The 24,589-nt window shown below is 34.3% G+C and overlaps 1 protein-coding gene across 2 annotated transcripts in view; it reads right to left on the reverse strand.

Annotated features, from left to right (window-relative positions):
• Positions 1 to 24,589, reverse strand: part of SPOCK3 (SPARC (osteonectin), cwcv and kazal like domains proteoglycan 3) — a 213,659-nt gene that overhangs the window by 81,459 nt on the left and 107,611 nt on the right. For both annotated transcript variants that reach the window (XM_074905726.1, XM_074905727.1), the window contains one exon: positions 7,466 to 7,592. In XM_074905726.1, coding sequence (XP_074761827.1) covers positions 7,466 to 7,592 — 127 coding nt within the window. The remainder of the gene's footprint in view (positions 1 to 7,465; positions 7,593 to 24,589) is intronic.

Here is a 24,589-nt window from a genome sequence, read left to right on the forward strand (position 1 = left end):
CATTAAGAGAAAATAACAGAGGAAAAAACCAAAGCAGGTATTTAAGATTTTTGGCTTTTTTTTTTTTTTTTTTTTTTAACCATGGCATTGTGTAGCTATAAATTTTAAATTTTATCCTATGGGATAAATTTAAGAAAACGATCCCTTTAAAGGACCTAAACTGACTTACATGGCACACTGGTGATAGGGAGAAAGAGAGAGACTGTTTTCTGAAAAAAAAAAAGTGTAATAACCCCATTCATATATATGTAGCAAAACGAGAAATGTCTTTGTTGTTACATTTTTTTCCATTTCCTCACATATCTGGAGTGCCACCTTGTGTACAAGGACAATTTAGGTGGCCAGGGCTCTCCCTCACTTCTGGGACATGGGAAGGAATGCTCCAAGGAGAATGGAATGGGATGTAAGGCTCTCATAGACACAAGAAAAGAAATACACCACACACTCTTCTTCCTTTCTAATAAGTGCTTACATGCACTTTCCATACCATTTCCTACGCTGACACAGTCTTTAGGGTCTTTTTATTACTGTAATATTTGAATGTTTTCACTAAGCCAAGACCTGACCCAGTTTTCTTGTTTGCCATTTGCCACTTTCAACCTCGTCTTCTCTAATCCCATTCTTATCACAGATTGTACGCTACTAACTCTGAAAATGTTTCCTAGGTTGACATCACCTTACTTCACGCCCACTGTCTTTAACCACTCTCTCTCTTCTTTCCCATTTGGTTTCAAAAATAATGCCCAAACAAAAGCTTCCCAAGGTCATAAAATTTCTCTTATCCCACCTAACTACCTCTTTAACAACTACCCTCTTCATCCTCCACTCCACTGAAACCATGCTCACTAATGAGTTTCTGCTTGGTAAATCTGAGACAAGTCTTCCCTTTTGATCATCTTCATGCAACCAGCACAGCTCATCAGTATTATCTTCACTGTTTTCTCAGCTGCCTTACTGTCTCAAACAGCTACACAAATTAAAAAAGATTATTTACTGTCTCTTAATACTCCAGACCCATCTCTCTATTGGTTTCTCTTCAGAACTCCTTTCTGCTCCACACCATCACTCCCCAAGCATAACTATGCCACTGGCAACTCCTGTGTTCAGAATGTATGAATACATTCTCCTGGAAAAGAATTCTTGTGCCAAAATTATTCTCATTATTTTAGCTGTAATGTTACAACATTTTGAAGACTACTTTCAAAAGATTGACTTCTGCTGGTTAAAGCTATCATTCAGATAAAGACTGTTCTCCAGGTAAGTATGTGTGTCTCAAATTTAACCTAACAGTTTAAGAAATCTGAATCTTTAACTGTCTTCTCAACTTCACTTTAAACAATTTGATTTTTCTTGTGTTACTAGCTGTCCTGTTTGACAGTTAACATATAAATTTAGGTTTTCATGAATAGTTTCTGAATCCGAGTTCTTTCTACATTCATTATTTTGTATCAGAATACTGCTGCTGTGATAGAAGAGATACTTAATAAACACTGAACTTGTTTCACTTTTCCCTATTTGTCCTATTCTTTTATTGGTTCGTCCTCCCACAGCCTAGATTTTCTAGAGGAAACTTAATACTGTTTTAAAAAACATTACGTAGATGAAAACTGAAAAAAATAATTTCCAGTCCATAAAGTAGCATTTTTTAATTTTTACTGAACTATTAAAATTTATGTATATTTTAATGTAAATTGAATATATAATTTTATATTAAAAAACCACAGTATTCTGGAAAAGAAAAAAGGGAACCAAATTCAATTCTTCTTGGTATAATTATATCATCCCAGTATAAGAAATACCAAGCTGCTCAGAATTTCAAAATATTGAAGGTTCTATAACGTAATTTTTCATCTAAGCTACCATCTCCATTCTCTACAGCTTTAGCAGCTATTTATTTGAATGCAATTGATAAAAAAAGAGATCAGTCATATATAATTTGGAATTTTTAATCCAGTTTTCCAAACAGGCTGATGTACTAAGTAAAGTGAGTTACCCTTCTGTCACTTCTCCACCTTGTTTTGAATACCACATCCTATCATTTTAAAGGTTCCAGATAAAATTTCAGGCATTACTGGCAAAACCCACTGATGGAGGAACATGGAACACCAGACAATCTCATTTCCTGATGTTTTTCTTGTTAGCCTTTTTTAAGCATTTAAACAACAAACAAGGAGTTTCCGGTATTCTGTAACAATCAGTTTATCCTGAGAAAGCATACTCCATGGATCAATCAAGCCATATACATTTTATCTCACTGACTATGTCAGCCTCATTCAAGAAACCGGGCTTCTTGTTTGAGGAGAGATAGAGTGGGGGCAGGTGGTGCAGGGAAGGGGCTGAGTGCGAGACTAAGGGCCGAAGGAAGGCTGGTCATGATTTGCTGGTTTGGGGTTTTTCTTTCCATTTACCAACAAATTTATTTTATTTCTGAATGTATCTCAGCCACAAGCCCTTCACTGTAACAGTCCAATGTAGATTTGGTCTGTAGAAGGCCTTAAAGTTATCCACTTGAACAGGGTGATTTTGGCTATGCCTTGCTTGGGAGCTGGATAGACATACGAATTTTAATTTTGAGAGGCCCCTTTTGATAAAAACTACTTGGAAGAAGCCACATCTTCCACCTGTAAAAATATGGACCAACATGCCATCAAATAATTTATTTCAGAGAAATGATATTATTTTATTACTAAAGATGGCAGGCAATGGTTATTTTTTGGCTACAATTCAACTGACAATTAAGTCTACAGCAGTCTGCTCAGTAACAATGAAGATAAAAAAAAAACGGCATAGTGGGTTAGCCTGATTTAAAAAGTAAGACTGAGATACACTGAATCAGGTTTGTGAAAATTACTTTCATTTCAATTTCAAAATCTATTTCTAGCAATCTTTTCTGAAATAGAAAGGAACTGTCAACAGTTCAGGTATGTCATGTGACCTGAAAACTCACAACCAGTTTAACTTTTATAATAGGACTGTATTTAAAATAACATCAAATATTAAAAATATTACTTATTTTTATGCTTCCTCCAAATAAGCTGTTTTATACCTGAGATATACAGATTATTAAGTGAAAGACTTAAAAACACCTGAAATTAATAAAAGCAACAATGATTTTAAATCATTTTAGATATGGTATACCCTGAGAATAAAAGTGTAGGAATTCAGGTTTATCTAAAACTATAAACAAAATTTGGAGAAAGTAAGCAACCAGTACCAAAGTTCCCCATTCAAACACAGTGTGATTTTATCTGTTGGCTCTATTTCACCCTTCTAATGAGAAAGGAACCATAATTTGGGACACCAAAGAAAATATTTGAATATTAAATCTAAATCCACATACCTATCTATCTTTAAAGTATATCACGAATTCATATCCTCTTTTCTGATTGTTTGCTTTTATGTACCTTTTCCATCTTACTCTGAGAAGCTAGTTTAGACCCATTATTTTTGCAAAACATTATTTTTATCGTTATTTATACCTATAGGGATGTCATCAATCACATGAAGTTTTCTTAGGTAGAAAAAAAAATTAATAAAAAATTCATTGTCAATATGAAACCAACTTGAGCAAATTGTTGCTAACAATAAAACTGATCTAGGACTTACTGCCAAGATGATTCTAGAATACAATCATGGGACAATAGGCCCATTCTAAAGATTAATTTATTTCTGTGGTGTTTTCATTCCACAATACTCAGTTGTTTTTATTTAAGGTTAGATTTTGTTAGAGCAGAACTACTTGCCAACCATCTTCAATCTAAGAGAGAAAAAAACTTCAGCCTATTATACCAAACACCAGAGCTGTAGTTTAAATACGCAAAAAACACTCAAAAGACAGCTGATGTGTGATTATATTCTTTTTCCTTGTAGCTATTTTTCAGAAGACCCAGTTACAGCACAGTACGATATGGGAGAATTGTTTCAACAGAAGCATCCAAGCATGAGCACCATCATCTCATCCACAGTTACAACAGCTTTATTGTATGCATGCTGGACAGAAGCAAGTTCGATCCCTGGGTAAAACATCGGCAGAAGGTGGGTTGCTGCCACAATAAATCCTGTCTGGGGTGCACTCCATGTCCTTTTTATTTCCTCATTAATCCCAGGAAAGATGAAGCTAGAACCAGGTTGCAAAAGCTGTCCTGGTAGCGGTGATCATGTTTTTCCAGGAGAATGGCTGAGGTGCCAAATACGTAAGGGTACACCAAAGCCCTACGCTACAGCACTACTTGAGAATTCCTAGACTTAAAATGAACAGCGCACTTTCAAGTGCAAAAGAGAAAATACAGAAGGTAAAACCAGGCTAATGAAGTATAACACACATGCAGTATTATTTAAAGGCTATTAACTAAAAACACCACCCTGGTCAGGAAATGGCAGGATCTCTTTATACTGAATTGCTACTCACATAATAATTAATGTTTACTTTGATTACTCAACTTTTCAGCATGCAAAATCTTTATTTCAACATTCTTGTAATGCTACTAATAAATATCTTACACTTGCTACTTTTCCTTTACACTGACTGTACACGACTGAATTGTGGTCTGAGCACACTAGTAAACCTAACCCTGTCTGCTAAAATAAACAGGAAACAAAACATCCTTACCCGACTCTGGATACGCTCAATTTAGAAGTTAACCTTTCTACGTTGTCTACCCGTTGGTTTTGGGTTGTTTGTTGTTTTTTTTTGTTGTTTTTGGTTTTTTTTTTTTTTTTTAAGCAAAAACCACGTATGAAGTATTTATAGTTACATAATTTAAGACAAATATTTGCATGGGCTTGACCTGAAAAGGGAGGGCATATTCCCAAAGTAGTTTCCATCCAATAACTGCCAGCTGCCTGGCTGTGTTCTACAATACTCTTACTATTTACTGACTTATTTTCAGGAAATGTATTCTACAATTTGCCACAGTCATTAATAAATGCATTCTAAATACAAGAAAATTGCTATATAAACTCCTACTGGAGCCTGATGATACAATGAAACTAAACTTTGTAAAGGAACACAAATATTCATCTTTATGTCAATTTTTAAAACAGCTGCTTTTGAAATAACCTTGCAAAGACCTCTATCTTGATGCAACTGCACCATAGAATATGAAATCATAACATCACTGGAAAGAAATAAAAATAAATATTTATAGGCTAATACAGATCTTTTGTGGTCATTAGCATTTTTTTAGCATTTTGCTGCCATAAACTTAGACTTGAAATTTACCATTACAAGGTAGTGGAAGACAAAAGGAAAACCCTGCAAAAGCTCTCTGATGCTACATTACTTCTGCATTATATGCATGTACTGTTGCACTGACTGCAGCTCGGATAATGCACTGGAATGGAAGTAGAGTGTATCTATTTAATCCACTCATTTCTCATCATTCTATTTGAGAAGCACTCCATCACCTTTAACACATGAACTGATGTAAAAATATCTGCATCTCATCACTATTTATAGAATTCTGTACATCTACTTCAGACCAGACTATAAGAGGTGTAAAGGTCAATTCTGCCTCGGATTATTTAGAATACAGTATTCCTATATGATAAAATAGGAAATAAGCAACGAGGTTAAAACTGGCTGTGATGTTTATATTACATTAGGGAGAACAGAGAGAGAGAGTGTAATGGTTAAAGTATTCCACATTAAAAAAAAAAAAAGTTGCCTATTCAGTATTACCTATATCAAATTATCTACCTTGTCTACCTAAATTGTAAAATCATAGAGACTACTGTCTGGTTTATATCTATGTGCAGGCTAGGCTTAGGACTTAAGAGACTGACTGAACCCTCACATAGAACAGCAAAAACTTGTAAATGACAGCATCATCTAATGTCTAGTAAGATGTAAGCACATTTCAAGCTCTTGGTAAAACACAGACAGGAGATTACTGAGAATGAAAACAAGAATATTTTCAAACTCCTAAAATAAAAGTTTAAGTCATATCATCAGTAGAAAGGAATTATTTTTCTGCTAAGCCAAAGAGTCCAAAATTCATGTGCAGGGACTCAGATATCTTGGTTGTAAGAGTTAGAAATATTTTTTTTTTGTTTTTAAGAAAATTAAGATACTTGACCAGTTTCCTACAATTAAATATTCAGCTTGTAAGAAAAACATTTTCTAATGTAAGATTTATGATAAAAGTATATGAATTTTCAAGGTGGAGGAAGCACTAGTTATATTCTGATATTTTTATTTTACCAAGAAGAAAATATTCTTGGAGGGGATACTTAGTGTCCAAATCCAACAATGAGTCACTCCTGGAAACTCAAATCCTTTTTTGTAAAATTCAGACATAGTTTGTGATTGCAGTAAAAACCAAATGAAAATTCAATACAGCAAATGCTAACTCTTAAAATCTTTTAATATTGGGAAACATTCTAAAAATATTTTGCTTTAAATGCCATACGGAAAATTTTCTTCATAAGTAAAAAACACAAAGCTTCTCCATCTCTGTCAATTTAACCTAGAACAATCAGCATTATTATTATACTTCTCTTGAAGCACTGGATATTATCTATTATTAGAAACATTTTGTTAGTGAAATGACATGGTGTCAGAATGACAGAATAAGTTGCTTCTCTTGCACTAAATTGCACACCATTTCTGACAAAAATGGGTTCATCAAAAGCACACATTTGTTTCTCCTAGAGAGGATTCAGTTGTTAATACTGGCTGAATATTCTTCTTTTAAAAGTTTAAAGAGAGTATGCTAAACAAATTGAATCTGGTTTTAGCATTATGAAATCCCTTCATCTCACAAGTTTCACTTGAGCACTGTACTAATATAGTGCCATGGTTTCTGGACTTCAACATGATCAGCACAAAAGCTTTCTTCAAAAAAAAGACTGGGTAAACTGACAGGAACATTTTTTTAATTACTATTCTGTCTCCATATAAGTATGACAGAAAAGACAGGAAGGTTCGGGAATACAGAAGGAAGATTTTATTGTGGTCTTAAAATACATAAACTGCTGTTGCAAAAAGGAAAGCTATGCAACAATTATTTACATTATTACATTTTTTATCAGGGTATGTTACATCTATACCTAGGTGCTTAGAATGTGAAGCATCCCCTCAATGGTCAACTGGAAACTCTGACTTAACATGTTTATCCTACTCCAAACTGGGGACAATGCAACACTTTTTTCTGTACTCAAAATTCTGAAAATTCTGTCTTGGTGTCTGTCACAGATAGATTTAATCTGGAGCTCCATTATATGCTAGAGCACTATTATACTGTGCTTGTTTGGGTACTATTGTTTCATGCTGCTTAGGATTTGCTATCGTTTTGCTTTATGGTCCTATGATATAGTAGAGTTGCTGTAGGTTGCAGTCTGTGACATATATTTTAGTCATAACAAATAAATGCTGATTTGCATTACAATACGGTATCTTATTTTCCAAGAGCTGGAATTGACTGGAACAGTGAAAGAATAATTTAGGTCTTTATTTAATTCTTACCTGAGAAGAATATGTGTGACCATCTGATCCACAAACAGGATTGGTATAAACTACTGGACACTGCTTGCAGTTTGATGAAATGGGACCACCCCTCCACTGTTTATGGCCTAAACCAGCCTCTTTCATACTGTAAGTAAAAAAAAGTATGTAATTCTGATAAGCAGTAGTAAAAATAGAACATATTCAGGCTATTTTAATAAGCCTTTACAAACAGAAAGCCATACATAATTTCAGCCATCAAGTTTTCTTCTAAGTAAAGAGCTGCCACAGTCTTTAGTATACACTTGCTCACCTTTGCACATTATTCACTCTAGTGATACTTGATACCTGTGTATTATTTCACTTTCTAAGCCATCTTAGTAGAAAAAGATTATTAAAACGATGCGTTGGTGTCAGTTATACTTATTGATCAGTGAAAAATGTCTGACTCATGGTATTTACTTTGTTGTTATTAAACGGTATGAACGCAGCTGTTGTATTAATACTGGTGTTTAAGGAGGTAACATTTAAGCATTAGAAAACTGTATCGTAAATACTTCTATAGAAACAGGTAGGTGATCCTTCAGAGTACTGTCTGCTCCACTTTGACCACTGTCTTTCACAGCTTATATTTTGTAAAATTCAGATTCTGGCACCCACTGTAAAGTTCAAAGGGGGAGAAAAAAGGTAATCTACTGGAGCACAGAATTGATCACAGAATCATGAAATCATAGAATAGTTTGAGCTGGAAGGGACCTTAAAGATCCTCTAGTTCCAACCCCCCTTCCAAGGGCAGGGACACCTTTCACTAGATGAGGTGGATATGCTTCATCTGCCTAAGTGTGTATGTGTATGCTTATACAAACACACAGATACAGCCAGATGAATCATTTTAACCCAAAAAATACCGGTATCAGACTAAAAGTCTAAACTAAGTTACTGATGCTTCTTCACAATACTCTCCTACCCTTCCATATAAATAATAGAAAAACAATGCATGGTTTTTATATTGTGTTTTCTGCTTGAAATTTTAATGAGGAATCTAAAAATTATTATGGTTAGAATACAGTCATAACTTATCAGAATACACTCAAGTAGCAAATATTCAAACTTATAAAAACCTCAAATCAAATCTTCTTTAATTGAACATAATTCTTCAGAATCAAACCTTCTGCTTGGTTCACCTACAGATAATCAAGAACTATTTTGCTAATTATTCATGAATCACTCTTTGAGAAGAATTCCTCTGGAGTAATGGCTTTATGATGTGCAGAGTAAAAGGCTAAAAGCATGCACCTAACAGTAAACTGGTGATGATCAAAACCAAAACGCCATTTCTCAGCTATGCTAATTTATGCTGTTCGTAATTGTGTAAATGTGGTCTTCAAGAAGAAAAAAAAAAAAAAAAAAAAAAGAAGTTATGGAAGTTTACATTACACATGTGGAAAGATTTTAAACTGCACAGATTTTTTACAGCGTAAACATGAACCTAAACTGCTATACACAAAATTATCAGTTACTGCCAAAAAAGCCAGTAATAGCTTCAATTACATGTAGCATAATGAGTGGTAAAATATCTGTAGAGGAAGTTTTTATATCCATCAGGAAGTATAAAAAAAGGAAATAATTCAAACGTACCATCCTAATTAATAATAAATAACAATCCTTTCTGCTGAGTTGCATCATTTGAAGACCAAGTGCAAACCATTTCATTTCTATTATAGTAAAGAAAAGCTGAACTGTAGCTTTGCTTATGTATAGTAATAATATGTGTATTGCTGCTTCTCTTGTTTGACTCAGAGTTTTCCAGTCATCCACATGAGCTCCAGCGTAATGAGATTATTTAGATGGCTGCATCCTTCTCTTACTTCCTGTTACTTTTATAGCTCACAGTTTTCCAGAAGTGTACCAGTAGCCTGAGGTTACTGACAGGACCAGAGTCCCAACTATCTATCAATTTCTATTTATCTGAGATACAGTAACTTGAAAATGCTGCATAAATCAATTGAAAAAGTTCCAGACATCAAGAAGGAGAACCCCATTGATATCAGCAAAAAACAGAAACAGGAAGCAGGACTTGTGAGACACACAGGGCTGCTGGGTGTAGATGCTTAAAACATATCAAAGGAAGGTCTAGTGGTGATTACAGCATTTTAACGTATCTGCACCCTTGTACATGACCTCAGTGAAGTTTAAAGACAAGAAGAGATCGGGCCCTTTTAGATGGAAGAAAAACAGGTAAGTAATATCACCTAAAGGAAGAAAGAGAATGATGTATGTCAAGAAGGAACACAAGTGGGTAAGGGGCTGGACACTACAACAAGCCCAGGACACGGAAATTGTCTGTGACTGTGACAACCAGTGGAGAGGTATGAAGAAAATAGAAAGTATTTATGCAGTCAGACAGATTATCTTCTGTCAACTAGCTTTGTTAGGCTTTTAAATGCAGGCTGTCCCAGGGTACTCATTTAGGGTAAAGAGAGTGAAGTTTCCTGTTATACACAGAACTCACCTGGGACCTTCAGCAGATCACTCTCCTCAAAATCTTAGTTTCTATATAACAAATAATAATTTTCTACAAAACAGAAATATTTGTATTTTTCCAAAACTTGGAATGGAAAGTATAATGATAAATAAATTATAAATAATAATACTTCGAAGGTATCAATCCAGAGATACCTGGTCATGGAAATTTTGATCTTCAAGGTCTTTTCCAACCTAGATGATTCTGTGATTCTGTCACATCTGTTCAGAAACTTTAGTACAATGATGCAGAAAGTAGATTCTGTATTACCAGAGCTGATGAACCACTATTTTTGCTTGTCAGTCACTGAGATGACAGGCAAATATGAAAAGTCAATAAAGAACATATGTAATACTAGTTATGGTAGATGCATGCATTTCATAAAATACATTAATAATGTCTTTTACTTATGTAGTCAAACATTTCCTTTCACCATTAATTAATTGCATCAGATTTGTTCCTGTTGACTATTTGTTACAAGGTTTATTTTTTTTTTTACAGCTAGGCAATGAGCCCACATACAAACTATTGACATGGAAATAACTGAGAAACTACTGTGATGATATAAATCATCTTGAATTAAGATCATTGGTGTATGTCCACAATGTCAGGAAATAAGACACAGAAAGACTGCTTAACTACAATATAAATAATTTGCTACCATTTACTTTAGATGCGCAGATAAAGCAATATAGTTTTACATGTAAAAATGTTAGACAGGTAAACAAATAGTAAACAAAGAACTCAGTTACTTCAGTACAGGAGATAACTTTTTGTTTTCTCTTCCTTGTATTTATTATTTTTCAATTCAATATGCAAGAAGAAAACCCAGATCACTGCAACTTGCTGTTACTAAAATTCTGTCATTTAATTTTGCGATTGCACTACAATCACTATAAACGTTCTTATGCTTGTTAGTATTTTGCCACAATAAATATCTGATGCCATGTAAAAATCAACCTCTTCCACTGACAAATTTTATACTTCTAAATTTCCTGAAAAGGGCTTTGGGGTCTATCTAGTAACAAAATAACTATTACTGAATACACAAGCTCTGCCTTATCTGACACTGTTGACACCTAAAGAATAAGATTAAATATATGGGTTTAATTTATCAGCCATGCTTGTGATTGCATTAATTTGCATACACCAAATTGTGGATATGCTTTTAGACTGCATATGCAACTGCATGCCTAAAAACATAATTAGCCAATCTGCCCAATTACTCTAGCCTATGTACCTGTTTGCATACATAAACTTACCCTCCTGTATACACAGTGATCATGCCTGCAAATACTCTGAGAATGCTTAATGTAACCCATTGAAAATTTAACTGCAAGCAACTCTTTGGCAAAAGACTTAAAGATATCTATAAAATGCATGAGTGCCCAATTCACTTAAAAAAATATTTTATAGCTAGATTTGAGAATCTTAAAAACACAGGTCTTCAAATACAAACTGACAGAAACAAATCTGAGTTACTAAAAATCTTATCTTTCAAAGAAGTCTTGTAACTCCGATAACTCCATTTGATGTTTTTTTTTAGAGATTTTAGAATTATTCCAATTTAGAGACTGCCTGATAATGCTTTGCCATGGCCTCTGGGGGACACAGTCAGGCTGTGTCAGATTATCATAACCAGAAAAAAACCACTTGTATCGCAAAATCTAATTTGCTTTGATTAGAGTTGACTGGATTTTCTTCAAAGATCCCTTTTCAAGCATCCTGGAAGAAAACTATAGCTGTCAATACATTGTTGAGAACTTTCTTTCAAATGTCAAAAGAAACTAAGACATTATTGCCATTCTGTGTGTGTGTCTATATTATTATGATTTGTTTCATTATTTTGCACTGTTCCTAAGAAATAAAAGAAAAAATTGTCTTAAGAAACTAATAATAATTGAATAAAGCTGAGACAAATAAAGGTTAATAAAGTTAATATGGGTGTCAAAACACAATACCTTTTAGCAACTTTAAATTAACAGTGTTGGCAAGATGTTTTATCGATAGAACATCATAATGTTTAGCAGTTGCATGTGAGATTATATAAATTCAGCCATTTTTTTTCCCCAGCATCTGTACCCAAAACATTAGATTAGAAAATTATGTATGATCTATCATTTTTGTCAGGATCCCTAAGCATAAATACTCAGTATTATTTCAAAATTTAGAAGATTATTTCTTTCTGTGCATGTTAAAAGAAAATGTTATTTACTCATCTGCATTGGAGAATGAAAACAAGTAGGTATCTTTAAAGATACAAATCCTTACTACCTCCATCCACCTACATGTATTATTAAAAAAAATAAGTTTACACTTTAAGGTGGTTTCTTCCCTTGTTGTCATACAGCTCCATTATTTTCAGTACCATTCGGCCTGCTTTTGCCAAGCAAAGAAACCAGTATTTTATTCTAAATGTTTATACAGTAAACTAAAATCTAAAGAAAACAGGCATATGTATATAAAAAAGGTTATTTAATGCTGCTGAAATTTTCTGTAATAGTATTTGCTTCTTTTTGATTGAGTGAAATTAGTTAGTATAGCATTTTAGTGGAGACTGAAAAGCAAAGAGTGTACAGCAATATAGAAATTAGTTTTCCCATTATTTAACTTATCTGGAGTTGCTTGAGAGGTGAAAGGGACCCAATACACAAACAGGTGAATAATGTAAGAAAAACTTGGACAAAGCACACATTTGTGCATGGCAGAGTGATTCACCTATCACAGAAAGTTTGATTTGGCTCTTCAGCATAATTATTTCAGCCTCCAACATGAGATATGAAAAATTCTTCCAGAATGTGTAAAAACAACACTACCTCTAGAAGACAGTTAAAGTATGTATTGGTTGATCTCTAGAATATTCATATATTTTTCACTTCTTTGAATGTTGGCAGTTTTGTTACATCTTTAATTTCTTTCAGCAAAACAACAAAGTTTTATCTTATTTTATTTTTTTACAGTAAGGGATCTCATTTCCCTAGAGGCTGTTCTCTAAGCAGGCATCCATTTAACATCATATGAACATACAGGACATCCAAATCACTGTGCCATCTAGAGGACACACTAAGAAATACTCTTATCACAGATCATTACTTAGCAAAGATCATTACTTAATAGATATATACAATAAAAAAAAGGTTAAAAAAATTACATATCCTGGGAAACAAGCTAATTTCCTACATCCTTGAAAGCTGACATCATCAAACCCAAACCTCATGTTTTATGACTTCTACAGTACAATGGTCATTGAATTCTCATTGAGGAAAGTTAAGATACAACATTTTAAATTTGTATCAGTTTTGTGTGTAGGTTATGATTTGAAGATTGTAGACAAAATCCTGGTGCTGTTGAATTCAATAAGAAAACTACTGACTTCCAGTGGGTGATAGTTTTAGTCTGTTGTATTGGTCTTCCTGTATCAGAGCTACAGTTCAAGATGCTATGTTTCTACAGCAACAAGAGAATGACTCCTAAAGATTATAAAAGTCTTTAGGACTAATTCTTAAGTATTAGCCACAGACCTTGGATCACAGAACAACACAGAACTCTGCCAATGAACACAACTAGTGTATCTGCATTCGCAAACAGGTACTACAGGATTACACACAGAGTGAAATACCTGGTGCTGAAAACCTAATACCCATGCTTTTGGGAGAGAGTGGGGTGACGGGTTCTTTTTTTGTTTAGTTTTTTAACTTTGAACTCACTCTAGTCTGGCATGCTGGTACACATTAGGTAGGATAATAGAGCTCTTGTGATTTTTTTCACTGGAAATGAATCCATTTCATACACTCTGAGAGCCACTGCACTATTAAAACCAAAGCAAGGTAAGTGAGATGATCAGATTTCACAGTAGTACACTTCCAATTGAACCAAAACAGTAATGTAGACATACAGAGTTTTTGCTGTATTCGTTTTAAGCTTCAGTTTTCCCTTCTCCTCCTTTTTTAACCATCTGTTTTTTAAGGAAGAAAAACATTTCTTTCCAAAAGAACATTACATTACTCTTTTCATTAGCTTCATTGCATCCCAAATATACCAGTGCATAATATCGACAAATGAAAGAAGAGCTCACTGAAATACAGAAGACCAGGAAAATTGCCCCTATTCTTTTTTTTTTGTTTTCAGTGAGTACAACAATTTATCAAGTTTGTATCTTTGTAAATGACACCACCACTGTCAGAACCCTGTTTCTTCTGAGGACCAAACTGCCCTCCCAACGACACAAAAAATACCACCAGCTAACTAGTGCCAGCATGTCCCACAGTTTTTCTCCAGGCTCCATGGAGACTGAAGAAAGGTCCATGAATCTACAAAGGAAGAAAGAGTTGGACAGCAGACACATGGAAACCCGCTAAGACACAATGCACACCTCCACCCATACTTGACAACAATTCCTATAAATACATGGACAAACAGGGACTTTCACTTCTGTTTCCTCCCTTTTCATGGTGAAAATTATTTCTTTACCAAGTTGCCAGGGGTAGATAGAGCCAAAAGGGCTACAACAATAAAGTCAAAAAACCCCCCATGGCATTGGCAAGTAAAATCAAATTGCAGGAATACAAACTGCAGAAGAATCACAGGCTTTGAATCTAGACTCTGCAATATCCACATAGTTTAATGCAAAGTCTTTATCTCTTTCAGATATCTTATATAACAATGCAGAAAGCAATCTCTCTAACAGTTACTTGCTTATTCTAAACTGTTAGTTATGTGCAGAACAAAATTAAAACCAGTACAATGATCTGGGTCGACACCTAGTTTGGGTGTCTGGGTTTAACAGAGATAAATTACCATCGCAAATAATCATTTCTGACAAAATACATCATAAAATAATACAGCAAAGCTGAGGCCAAAAGAGTGAGTTACTAAAGATTCAAAAGACAGTAGGAACAACTACTATTAGAAGTTTTCAAGGATTAATGTTTTCAGAAACTGTACAAAACATAAGAAGACCCTTGTACATGAAAGAAGTGTACTATAATCAAAGCTCTGTGTATATTCAGTATGCAAAACAAAATGTCACTCAAGGGCTGATTTTTTCCCTCTCTAATGCAACATTTTGAAGAATTTATTTTGTAGGGATAAAAGTAAAATAAAATAAATAAAATAAGGTGGGGAAAAAACAGTGAAGTTACAGAAAGATATTTTAATTATCTTGCAATTATATGAAAACATATTGTCATCTAAATGATAAAAATGCTTCCTTTGCTAGGTATTATTTTTACATATCGTAGATGGCACAAAAACTATTACGTTTTCTCAAAACTGTTTTCATTTTGTAAAGCTGAAAAAATTATCAAACAGCTCTCAAACACATCATTTTCTATCTTGCAAAGACAGAACATTATATAGATTTTGTGCCAGCCTTGCATAGTTTCTGTCTTTGAATATAAATATATTCACTATATTCACTATAGGCTTTATTGGAAAAAGCCTAACAGAGATCAACTTGTCTTCCAAAAGAAAGCAAAGAGATTCTTCAACATGTTTTCCTATATAGATAACACAGAAGTTAAAATAATTTTCTTTTTCTTTTACACATTATTTAATAAAGCAGACTAATTTTATTTTTAAAGACAGAAACCAGCACTCTCAGTCAACGAAAATAATTTTAAGAATTAGATATAACAAGCAGAAGAACTTGTTGAACAGGAATCTAAAGAGTCCCTAGTAATAAGTGAAGTGCAATAATCAGACTTGGTTATTTAAATGTCATTTAAATGTGGGTCCTACGCATCAATATGTTTCATATTTGCAAAACTGCAGGGTTGGGTATTGGTTTTATTTTTTAATGATTATGTATCTGTTACTGAGACAGAGGTCAAAGTCTTTAATTCAGACCCCGCTTTGCATACTATGATGCTTTCTGTTACCTGCATTTGATAGTCCAATTACAGATATAGTTCTCATCAGAAAGCATCTTAATGGCCATGATTCATAAAAAATAGAGTGAAGAAAAATAACTGAAAAATAAAAAATAAATTAAAATATATGAAAGGTAATCAAATAAGTAATAATCACTTCTACAGCCCCAAAATAGTGGCAATATTTTGATTAATATTACTATTAGAATTGCCACTCATACAAGATTTAGTATTTTGCATTTAGTATAAATTACTGAAGTTTTCACTAGAAAATAGCTGATTTTCCTATGGGCTCAAAACACTGGCTGCCACAAAAAAGTTCTTTTACCATTATAAAAGTAAACTGATATCCCACCCATCACATCCAGAACTCTGTAGACAGAGTGATTCTCATGCAATTCATCTTTCTCATTGCCTTGCAAGTACAAGTTGCACTCTTGCTGCCCATGCTCCCAGCTTTCTTCCCTCACAGTGTCTGCTTGAAAATGAAGACAGAAAAGAAGGAAACGTCTATTTACAAGCATCACCGTAATCTATATCTGAAAGAAGGATTTCCATTTTGTTCCTTTAATATTATCATCATACATGCCTGCAATGTCAATCACATGAATTTGAAAGCCAGCAGGCAGCCTAAAACTTATCTCTTTGAGCACTTAAAAAGTTTATCTACATTCTTCAAAAACTTTATATTCAACTCTTTAAGTAGGCTTATAGGTAGAAAATACCAGTTAATGATCAATTTCAAAAGAACATGCCTTTTGAATAGTAAGTACATCCTTCTGAATAGTAAGTACAGAATATAACTAAAGAAATAGTTTCTCCAAAGTGACTGATGTAGTGTAGGAGTTAAAATAATGTACAGCTTGACCATTTAAGCTTCTCATTCTTTCTGTACTTGCTCATTTTTTCCCCAAAAATTCATCCATTTATTTTTTAAAAAGATCCATTTTATGTACCAAACTTATCTCCGATCTACTGGAAGGCATTCTCATATTCATATAACAATGCTAAAATTAATTCAAGATGATGGTATATGCTCATAAACAGCATTTGTGATATTGCAGAAAACACATCACCCTCCCAACAATGACATAACATAAATACTGAGATGATGCAACTCGCCTCAGGAGGGAAAAATACCAGAAATACCCACAAAGCAAAAAAGAACAAAAAACCCAAACCAAAAAATAAAACCCTCTCACTTACTTACACATTTATACACAGTATCTGGTAAAATCTTCTGATTCTAAAAAATCCATGAGTATTCCCTACTCATGCTCCTCGAAAGATTTTAAAACTGCTTAGCAGCTCTAATACCTTCTTTTTTCCTACAGGTTAAATAAAGGTGGTGGGTTTTTTTTCTCTCTCTCAGAAAAGTAACTTTTTTTTTTTCCCCCAAGAAAACTTCTTTGGACCTGTGTCCATTTATGTTGTTATCCTAAGACAGATGTTTCAGATTCTGTTTCCTCCGGTATACAAGAACTAAGAATACACAATACAGCTATAAGATTCAGGTTTACATTTAAATAAAGTGACAAATAGTGATAAAATTTGTACCAGTTCTTCTATATGATTGAAGAATCAATCTTTTTTTCAACTTTATGTAAACTACACATGAACTGTATCTTCAAAAAACAGTAAAATATATTCTTATGAGTCTTTTCCTATCAATTTCTACGGAATAGTTATTAACACAAATTATTCTCTTTGTAGTTTGGGATTTTTTTCCCCCACATACACCAATGATTGAAAAGCTCTCAACTAACTTTGAAGTGGTTATGAATACTTATGTGCTTTTACCATATATTACATATTAAAACACTAATAATCTCTTTAACTTAAAAATGAGATGGCATAGACAGAGCAGGCAATGTTTGGGACTGCCTAATAACAACAGCATGATCTTAGACCTGCTTTATTTTTCAGGTCATGGAATAAGGAAAGAGTCTAAGATCATCTTATTAAACTCTGTCATAAAATTCAGCTTTTTACAAGAAGATACAGAGTTCTGAGTGTTACACATTATTCTGACAGAGTAGTCAGAGAATAAAATGGTAAACATAAAATCATAGTAAACACTTGAGGAAATAAAATTTTAGCCTTCTCTTAGGACTTCTATTTCACATTTCTTAATTCTCTCAGACAAATATATTTGGTATTCTTTACTTTATAAGGTCAGTCCAATCAGTTTAAAAAATGTCGATTTCATTAAAAAGAGCTTCACTTGTCAGCACTGAAGTCAAATGTATTCTGATATGACCCAGGACACTTATCAGTGAAGATATGTAAAGAAACATGAGTCTCTACAAAATCAAACTGATATTTTTCAGCCTGAAGTGGACTGGGGTAGGGAGAAGAGAAACAAGCAGTTTTGAGGGCTTTTTTTACTTAAAATGAGCAAATACAGTTCAGGAATAATGTCATTACATGTCAGAATGGTTACTCATACTTCCCTACAGTGTTGTGATACTGAGGCAGACGAATGAGACAGCAATGTCATAAACTTTAGTAATATCGTCTTTTGTTATTTTGAGTAACACTGATAATCTTTGTATCCTCACTGTTCGTCAGGAATGTGAAATGTATGTACTAATATTGTCTCAGTCCTGTGATGCCTCTTCCCACACAGAAGCACTTGTAAGAATAAGGCTGTTGGCAGGGAACGTGAACATATATTTTCCGTTTACACAGAACTCATATGAAACTGTATTCACATCTTGTAATTTATATTCAGTAATTAATTTACCAACCCACTCATTTCCAAACTGCATATTGAAAAACACCTCTACAGCTTTTGCAAGAGGCAAGAGTTGATCTACAATAGCTACAAGACAAAGACCACTTTTTTGCACCTTTATACAAACATTGACTAATGCACTTTCTACAAACAAGACTTAATAATCAATTCTTATTTTTGAACTTGGTTATTTCTGGACTTACTAAAGTAATTGAAATTATTTTCTTGAATTTTTTATCCTTTCTTTGGGAAGACTTAAAACAACAAAGAGGCCTATGGTCCAATCAGCATTGCTGCTAAATTTATGTATGTGTTATTGAACTTATTTTTACTAGACAACTTCGTTGTGAAAAGAACATTAAAAATACCAAAGACTTAAGAATCACTAACACACTCAAGGGCAAAAGTCTAGCTCTCAATGAAAAGTGCTACAGTTAATTACAATTAAATAAATCACAGCAACTTATCATCAGAAGGATCTTGCTGATCACATTCAAGGACTTTGGCTGACCATCTTCCCGTATGGTAATCTTGTGGTCATGAATTTATTGTAAACTTCAAAGCACATGTGAACACTTTTCAAACATATTTAGACTTGAGATATCACCATTATCAATGTAAATCAGGCAGAAATAGCTGAATACAACGTACAAATAAATAAGCAGATCTGGTGATAAAGAATGAGGCCCTTACAAATACTTTTAGGATCTTGACTTCCATTTTACAGGGGTCTTTTCAGAAAAACTTAATTACGGTCATAGACATTAGTTTTTAAATTTTTTCTATTTGCAAAGCTTTTCAGAAGGGTTGAGTCATCTTCAGTTGTGTTCCATTTTATTAAAAAAAAAACCAACACCACACCCTGTATCTCTGGCTCAGCAAAACCTACATAAACAGGTACAATTACACGTTACTTTCTATTTTGTTGTTATCAAGTTTGCTGTCCATATGGTATTTGAACTACATGCCTATACACCTGTCTGAAAGAAAGCTTATACTGAATATATACTGAATTGCCAGCTGGTCAAACAATCATATGGCAATATTTATTTTAGAGTTCATGATTACTCTATGCATGTCTCATATCATGTATAAAAACTTGCTGATAAGTCTGGCAACATGCCCTGTTCAAAGCAAATACAAAAAAAAAAAAAAGGTATGACACTTATTTACAGAAGAGTACTTCTTGTCTGACAAAATTGATACCATTTCTGCTGTCGCTTTATAACAGTAGGCTTTGCATAACATATTAGGAAATCTATATGTTACAAAGTTAAAAGTTAGACTTTCTAATTTGGATTCCTCTGAAATCTAACACATTTTTGCTTCTTTGGGGAGCCTGTCAAAAAAATTCTGTCTCCAAATAAGTATTCCAACAGTAACCGCACAGCCTTCTTCCTCTTTCCCATTGCAAACAAATACATATGATGTTCCTGTTGTCTTTCATGATAAGGCATGTTTTCAGCTATTCTTGTGGCTCTTTTCTGAATACTCTCTAACTCTCAATATTCTTACTCAATTACAGGCATTCAGATGAAACAGTATTGTGGGAGCAGTTCCACTAGAATAGTTAGACCTATAACAACTGCTCTGCACCTAATTCAAGATTACACTGGTCATACTTATGTATATGCCCCTCAGAGGCTGCAAGACTGCTTAAAGGACCTGGGGACATTATGTTCCAAATACCATCAGGGTCCAGTCTACTACCTCTTGCTCCATACCATTAACATTACTCCCATGGTGTGCACTGACTGTAAATCATAGAGGAATAGAAAGCACAATGCTTGCATGTGTCTGCTAAACCACACTCTGCCATCCAGGGTTGGAGGCTGACTACTGCATCCTCCCACTATCTAGCAATCATTAAGGTCATAGCCAACTCAATGGTGTCTGTAGCACTTTAAGCACTATTACGAACATAAAAAGGTTACTATGTCAGTCCCATGATTCCTCACTTTCTCTGCTGGGGAAAAAGAAAATAAATATACAAAACTGCTTTCTCTCAAGTTGGAGCTCTAAAACACCCAGGTACTGCATCACTAGAACATGACTACATTAGTGTAACAACTCTTAAAATTATTACTATAGATTTTTACTAGTACTCACAAATCCCTAACTAATTCCAATTATTTATTCAACATTATCAGTTCAGATCCAAATGCCATACTACACATTTATTTAAATAGTTTTTCAACGCTTTTAAATGTGGTAGTTTGTCACTCTACTATAGCATGCTTCTTTCTTATCTTAACAATTTGACACCTTTGTACCAAAATGTATATTAATATTTACTGATATACACACACTTGGGTGCACAAATATATTGCAAATACACTCAAGTTCTTGGGTCTTGATTCCTTGGTGCACAGCTCATGACAATTTTTGCAATTATCAGCAGAACACACACTATCTCTGCTCATATACTTTGCTTAAATGACAAGTCACTGATTTATAATGAGCAAAGCAAAAGTTGACTCTTCTCCATCACATCCCAGGTTTAAGTGACAAAATCATGAGACTACAGGGGAAAACAAATGAAAACAAATACAGTATGCTTGAATTAATGGATGCAGCTGTTCCTTTGCCAGAAACTAGCAAAAAAATTCCTCAGTTGGCTTTCTTTATCTCCTCCTACATAAAGAGAAAACAAAGCATGCATTTTAATAATTGTTTAACTGGCAAATTGATTTGCTGCATTACTTATCTTTGAATGTTTTACTGTATTGAAACATTTTCATATGTTTATTGCTTTTAATTTATATCAGCTTTAGTTTTAGCACTTCAATAGGAAAAGGGTATGTCACAACATAACTTCTGGAAGTATCCCAAAATCAGCATGTTCCACTTGAGTCTCTTAGCTTTGAATTTAAAACAGATTTCTGTTGCATTCACTACAGTTGCCATTTGTCTCTCCTTTTCCACCTTATTTAAACTGATAACATTTCCACCATCATCATGTCTTTTCTTACATGAACTGAAACATGGGCAGAAGAAGAGAGAATAATCTGTTCTTTACAGGGCAAAATTTACCTGAAATTGTTTTCTAACACCACATATAGCAGTCTGTTTCAAGCTCAGTAGCTTATTTTCTTATGAATAAGAAAACAGGCAGCTATACATAACGTAGAACTATTTTAGGCCAAAATTGTGAATTCAAGGAGAGGCAAAAAGAAATATCTGCCTCTCCAGACTGTATTTAGCAATTTCAAGATCCTCATTATGCCTGTGAGGAGTAATAAGGCACTTTTACAAAGAATACATCCAAAGTATTCATGTTCAGGTATCTGAGTATCTCTTAATTGCGTAAGTGAATCAGGGTTCCTTCAGAGTCTCTCTATGGCACCTTGCAGCCATCCATTTTGATGGATGTTCTTTGCTCTGTATCACAGCTTTACAGTGAGCGCTACTTCCCCTGCTGGCTTTGACTTTTCATTCTACAGTACCTGATTCCATTCATGAGTGTGTTCTCCTGCATGGCTGATGCTGCTCCCACCACCTGACAGCTCAACTTCTTACACCCGCCAGTTTTAAAATCTTGTTCTCCCCACCTCCAGAAGTACCACAACTGTTTTGCTTGAACAGTGTAATTATTTTTTTTTTTTTTTTTACATTACTCCGCTGTATTACAGGTACTGTGTAATACAATTCTACCTACCCTGGACACCTGTTTTAATTAAATAACTTTGAACTGGACTCATACTAGTCTAAATCAAGAATAATTCTGCGGAACAAGAAAACCACATAATATTATAGAACCAAGCCTTTATATACTACCTATTGCCTGGTGCTGAGGAGCAATAAGGCCTGAAATGGGCCACCTGTCTTGATAATTCTAGTCCTAGTATTACTTGCCATTTATTCTACAGCCAAAAGGCATTATCTTCCTAAAATTATTTCAAAACCATCACAGTATCATGTCTGCAGTTATAGATTCTAAGGCATAGCACACACTTTGACAGAAAATTGTCTTATCCAATGGTGCTCAGGATTACAAGTAATCTCTATACAGCATTTAAAAATGAAGTAGTATTAACTTGAACTGCTTTTACTGTTGTGATTATATTAATTCTCTTGTGACAAGGGCTGTGATGTGTCAGATGATGATGCTGATCAGGTGTTAGAAGAGCATTTGCAAGCTGCAAACAACACTGCTTTACAGCTCCTGAGTTTTTAAGAGAATGTTGTATGTCTGTGTATCAGTGCCTCACAAAACTGAACTTCTGTATTCTGGCACTAATTAACATCTATGGCATTTCTAAAAAACTAGAATTTCTTTACATCATCTAGCCAACTGTCAACTTATTGTACTGTAATCTTCCAAGTGCTCTTTAGAGAGATGGAATAGCACATATCAGCACCACTTTTCTCACATCCCCAGAGGGAGGGGAAGAAGAGAAAAAAACCCAACCACACAAAAAAGAGACAGAAAGGCTTTCAACTTGGTATAACCTTTTTCTGTTGGAATGGTATCTTCTGAATTTATGAACAGTGTCTGATAACATCAAAACCCAGGAAGATAAAGCTCACAAATTGACATAGAGGTCTGCTCATAAAAAATATATACCAACAAGTTGAGAGACGACTTGTAGCTCCCTGAAAAAAGACTTGGTAAAGATATGGGATGGGAGGAAAGTAGAGGTCATCCAAGCTGAGGAATGTCTCAAACACTTGCAAGTAATGGAAGTACAGTCACAGGATGGATAATGTGGAGGCTGGACCTTATAAGGCTGCCTGTATATCACAGGATGCAGCTGGAGAAAGGACGGTTCTAGTGCATCTTGTAAAGTTTCAAGGGCCATCTGTCCAGTGAATGACCTTTGCTTCATTATCCACAAAAATTCATATTAAAGTTGACACCCCTGTATATGCTAATGAAGATTAACAAGATCATGGTAGTTTACATCATCCCATGAAGAACCTTACCCCTCCCCATACATGGGATACATTGATAGGTAGGTCGACCTAGGGGAGGGACTGAAGGAAAGTGTGTATAAATTGAGGGAAGGGCAAGGAGTGAAAAGAAAGATGTGAAGTGAAGCAAATAAGAAGAATGCATTCTTGAATCCCTGTTGGTAGGACTGCGGCAGGAACACGGACCAGTGATCTCTATTTCTACCTCTCTATATGTCTTCTTTGCTTTCTTCCCTTCTTCCTTACTATAATTTGTTAAATACTTAGTCAATTATCGTGTATCCAATTAATACATTGTTTAAAATTAATAAATGTCTGGACTTCGAGACTTGTCTCACCACTGTCTACTCTGTTGGGGATTTATGAATCTCATTTGGACGTGACACAAGTGTACAGTAAAATGATAGTTGAGCAAAAATGGGGGGTCAAACTACTCACAGATGATCATCTGCTCGATTGTACTATATTATTCTACTGATAATCTTTCACACTAAAAAAAATTTTCCTTTTTTTTTTTTCCCCCTCCTCTTTTGCTTACTCCTGAAGACAGGCTGTTTCTCATAAGTCAAGAGTGTTTCTCCTTAAATCTCAGCTAGCCAATTCATCTCAGAGTCAGCCTATGAAAGTAAATTCATTCATATGAATAGAAAACCCAAACCATCAAAGAGTACCATTTCTATTACACACTGACTGTGCAAAAGGTCTGTACACTATGGTAAGCCATATTGCTAAATATGCAGCAATTCACTGAATAAATATCAACACCTGTGTTGACAAACTTCATGGAAGGAGAGGAGGAAACTGATAAATATAAAACCCAATTCAAAAAAGCACTGCACCAGCTAAACATACTAGAAGAAACTGTAATGCTTACACACAACCTCCACTTTGGCCCCATATTGCCAAGTGTTTGTCCTTATTCTTTGAAACTTAATCCTATTTTGCAACAATACTGTTATCCTCCAAAAGCTAGTTTAATTTATAATATTGTTTTTTCTCTCTGATTAAATTCAAGGATCGTCAACTGGCTCATACTGGGGAAAAAATGTTGCCTTCATAGCTAGGAAATAATTTAGCATTTTTTATATATGGTAAATGTG

The sequence above is a fragment of the Athene noctua genome, chromosome 4 (assembly GCF_965140245.1).
Source record: "Athene noctua chromosome 4, bAthNoc1.hap1.1, whole genome shotgun sequence".
In the NCBI taxonomy this organism is placed as follows: Eukaryota; Metazoa; Chordata; class Aves; order Strigiformes; family Strigidae; genus Athene; species Athene noctua.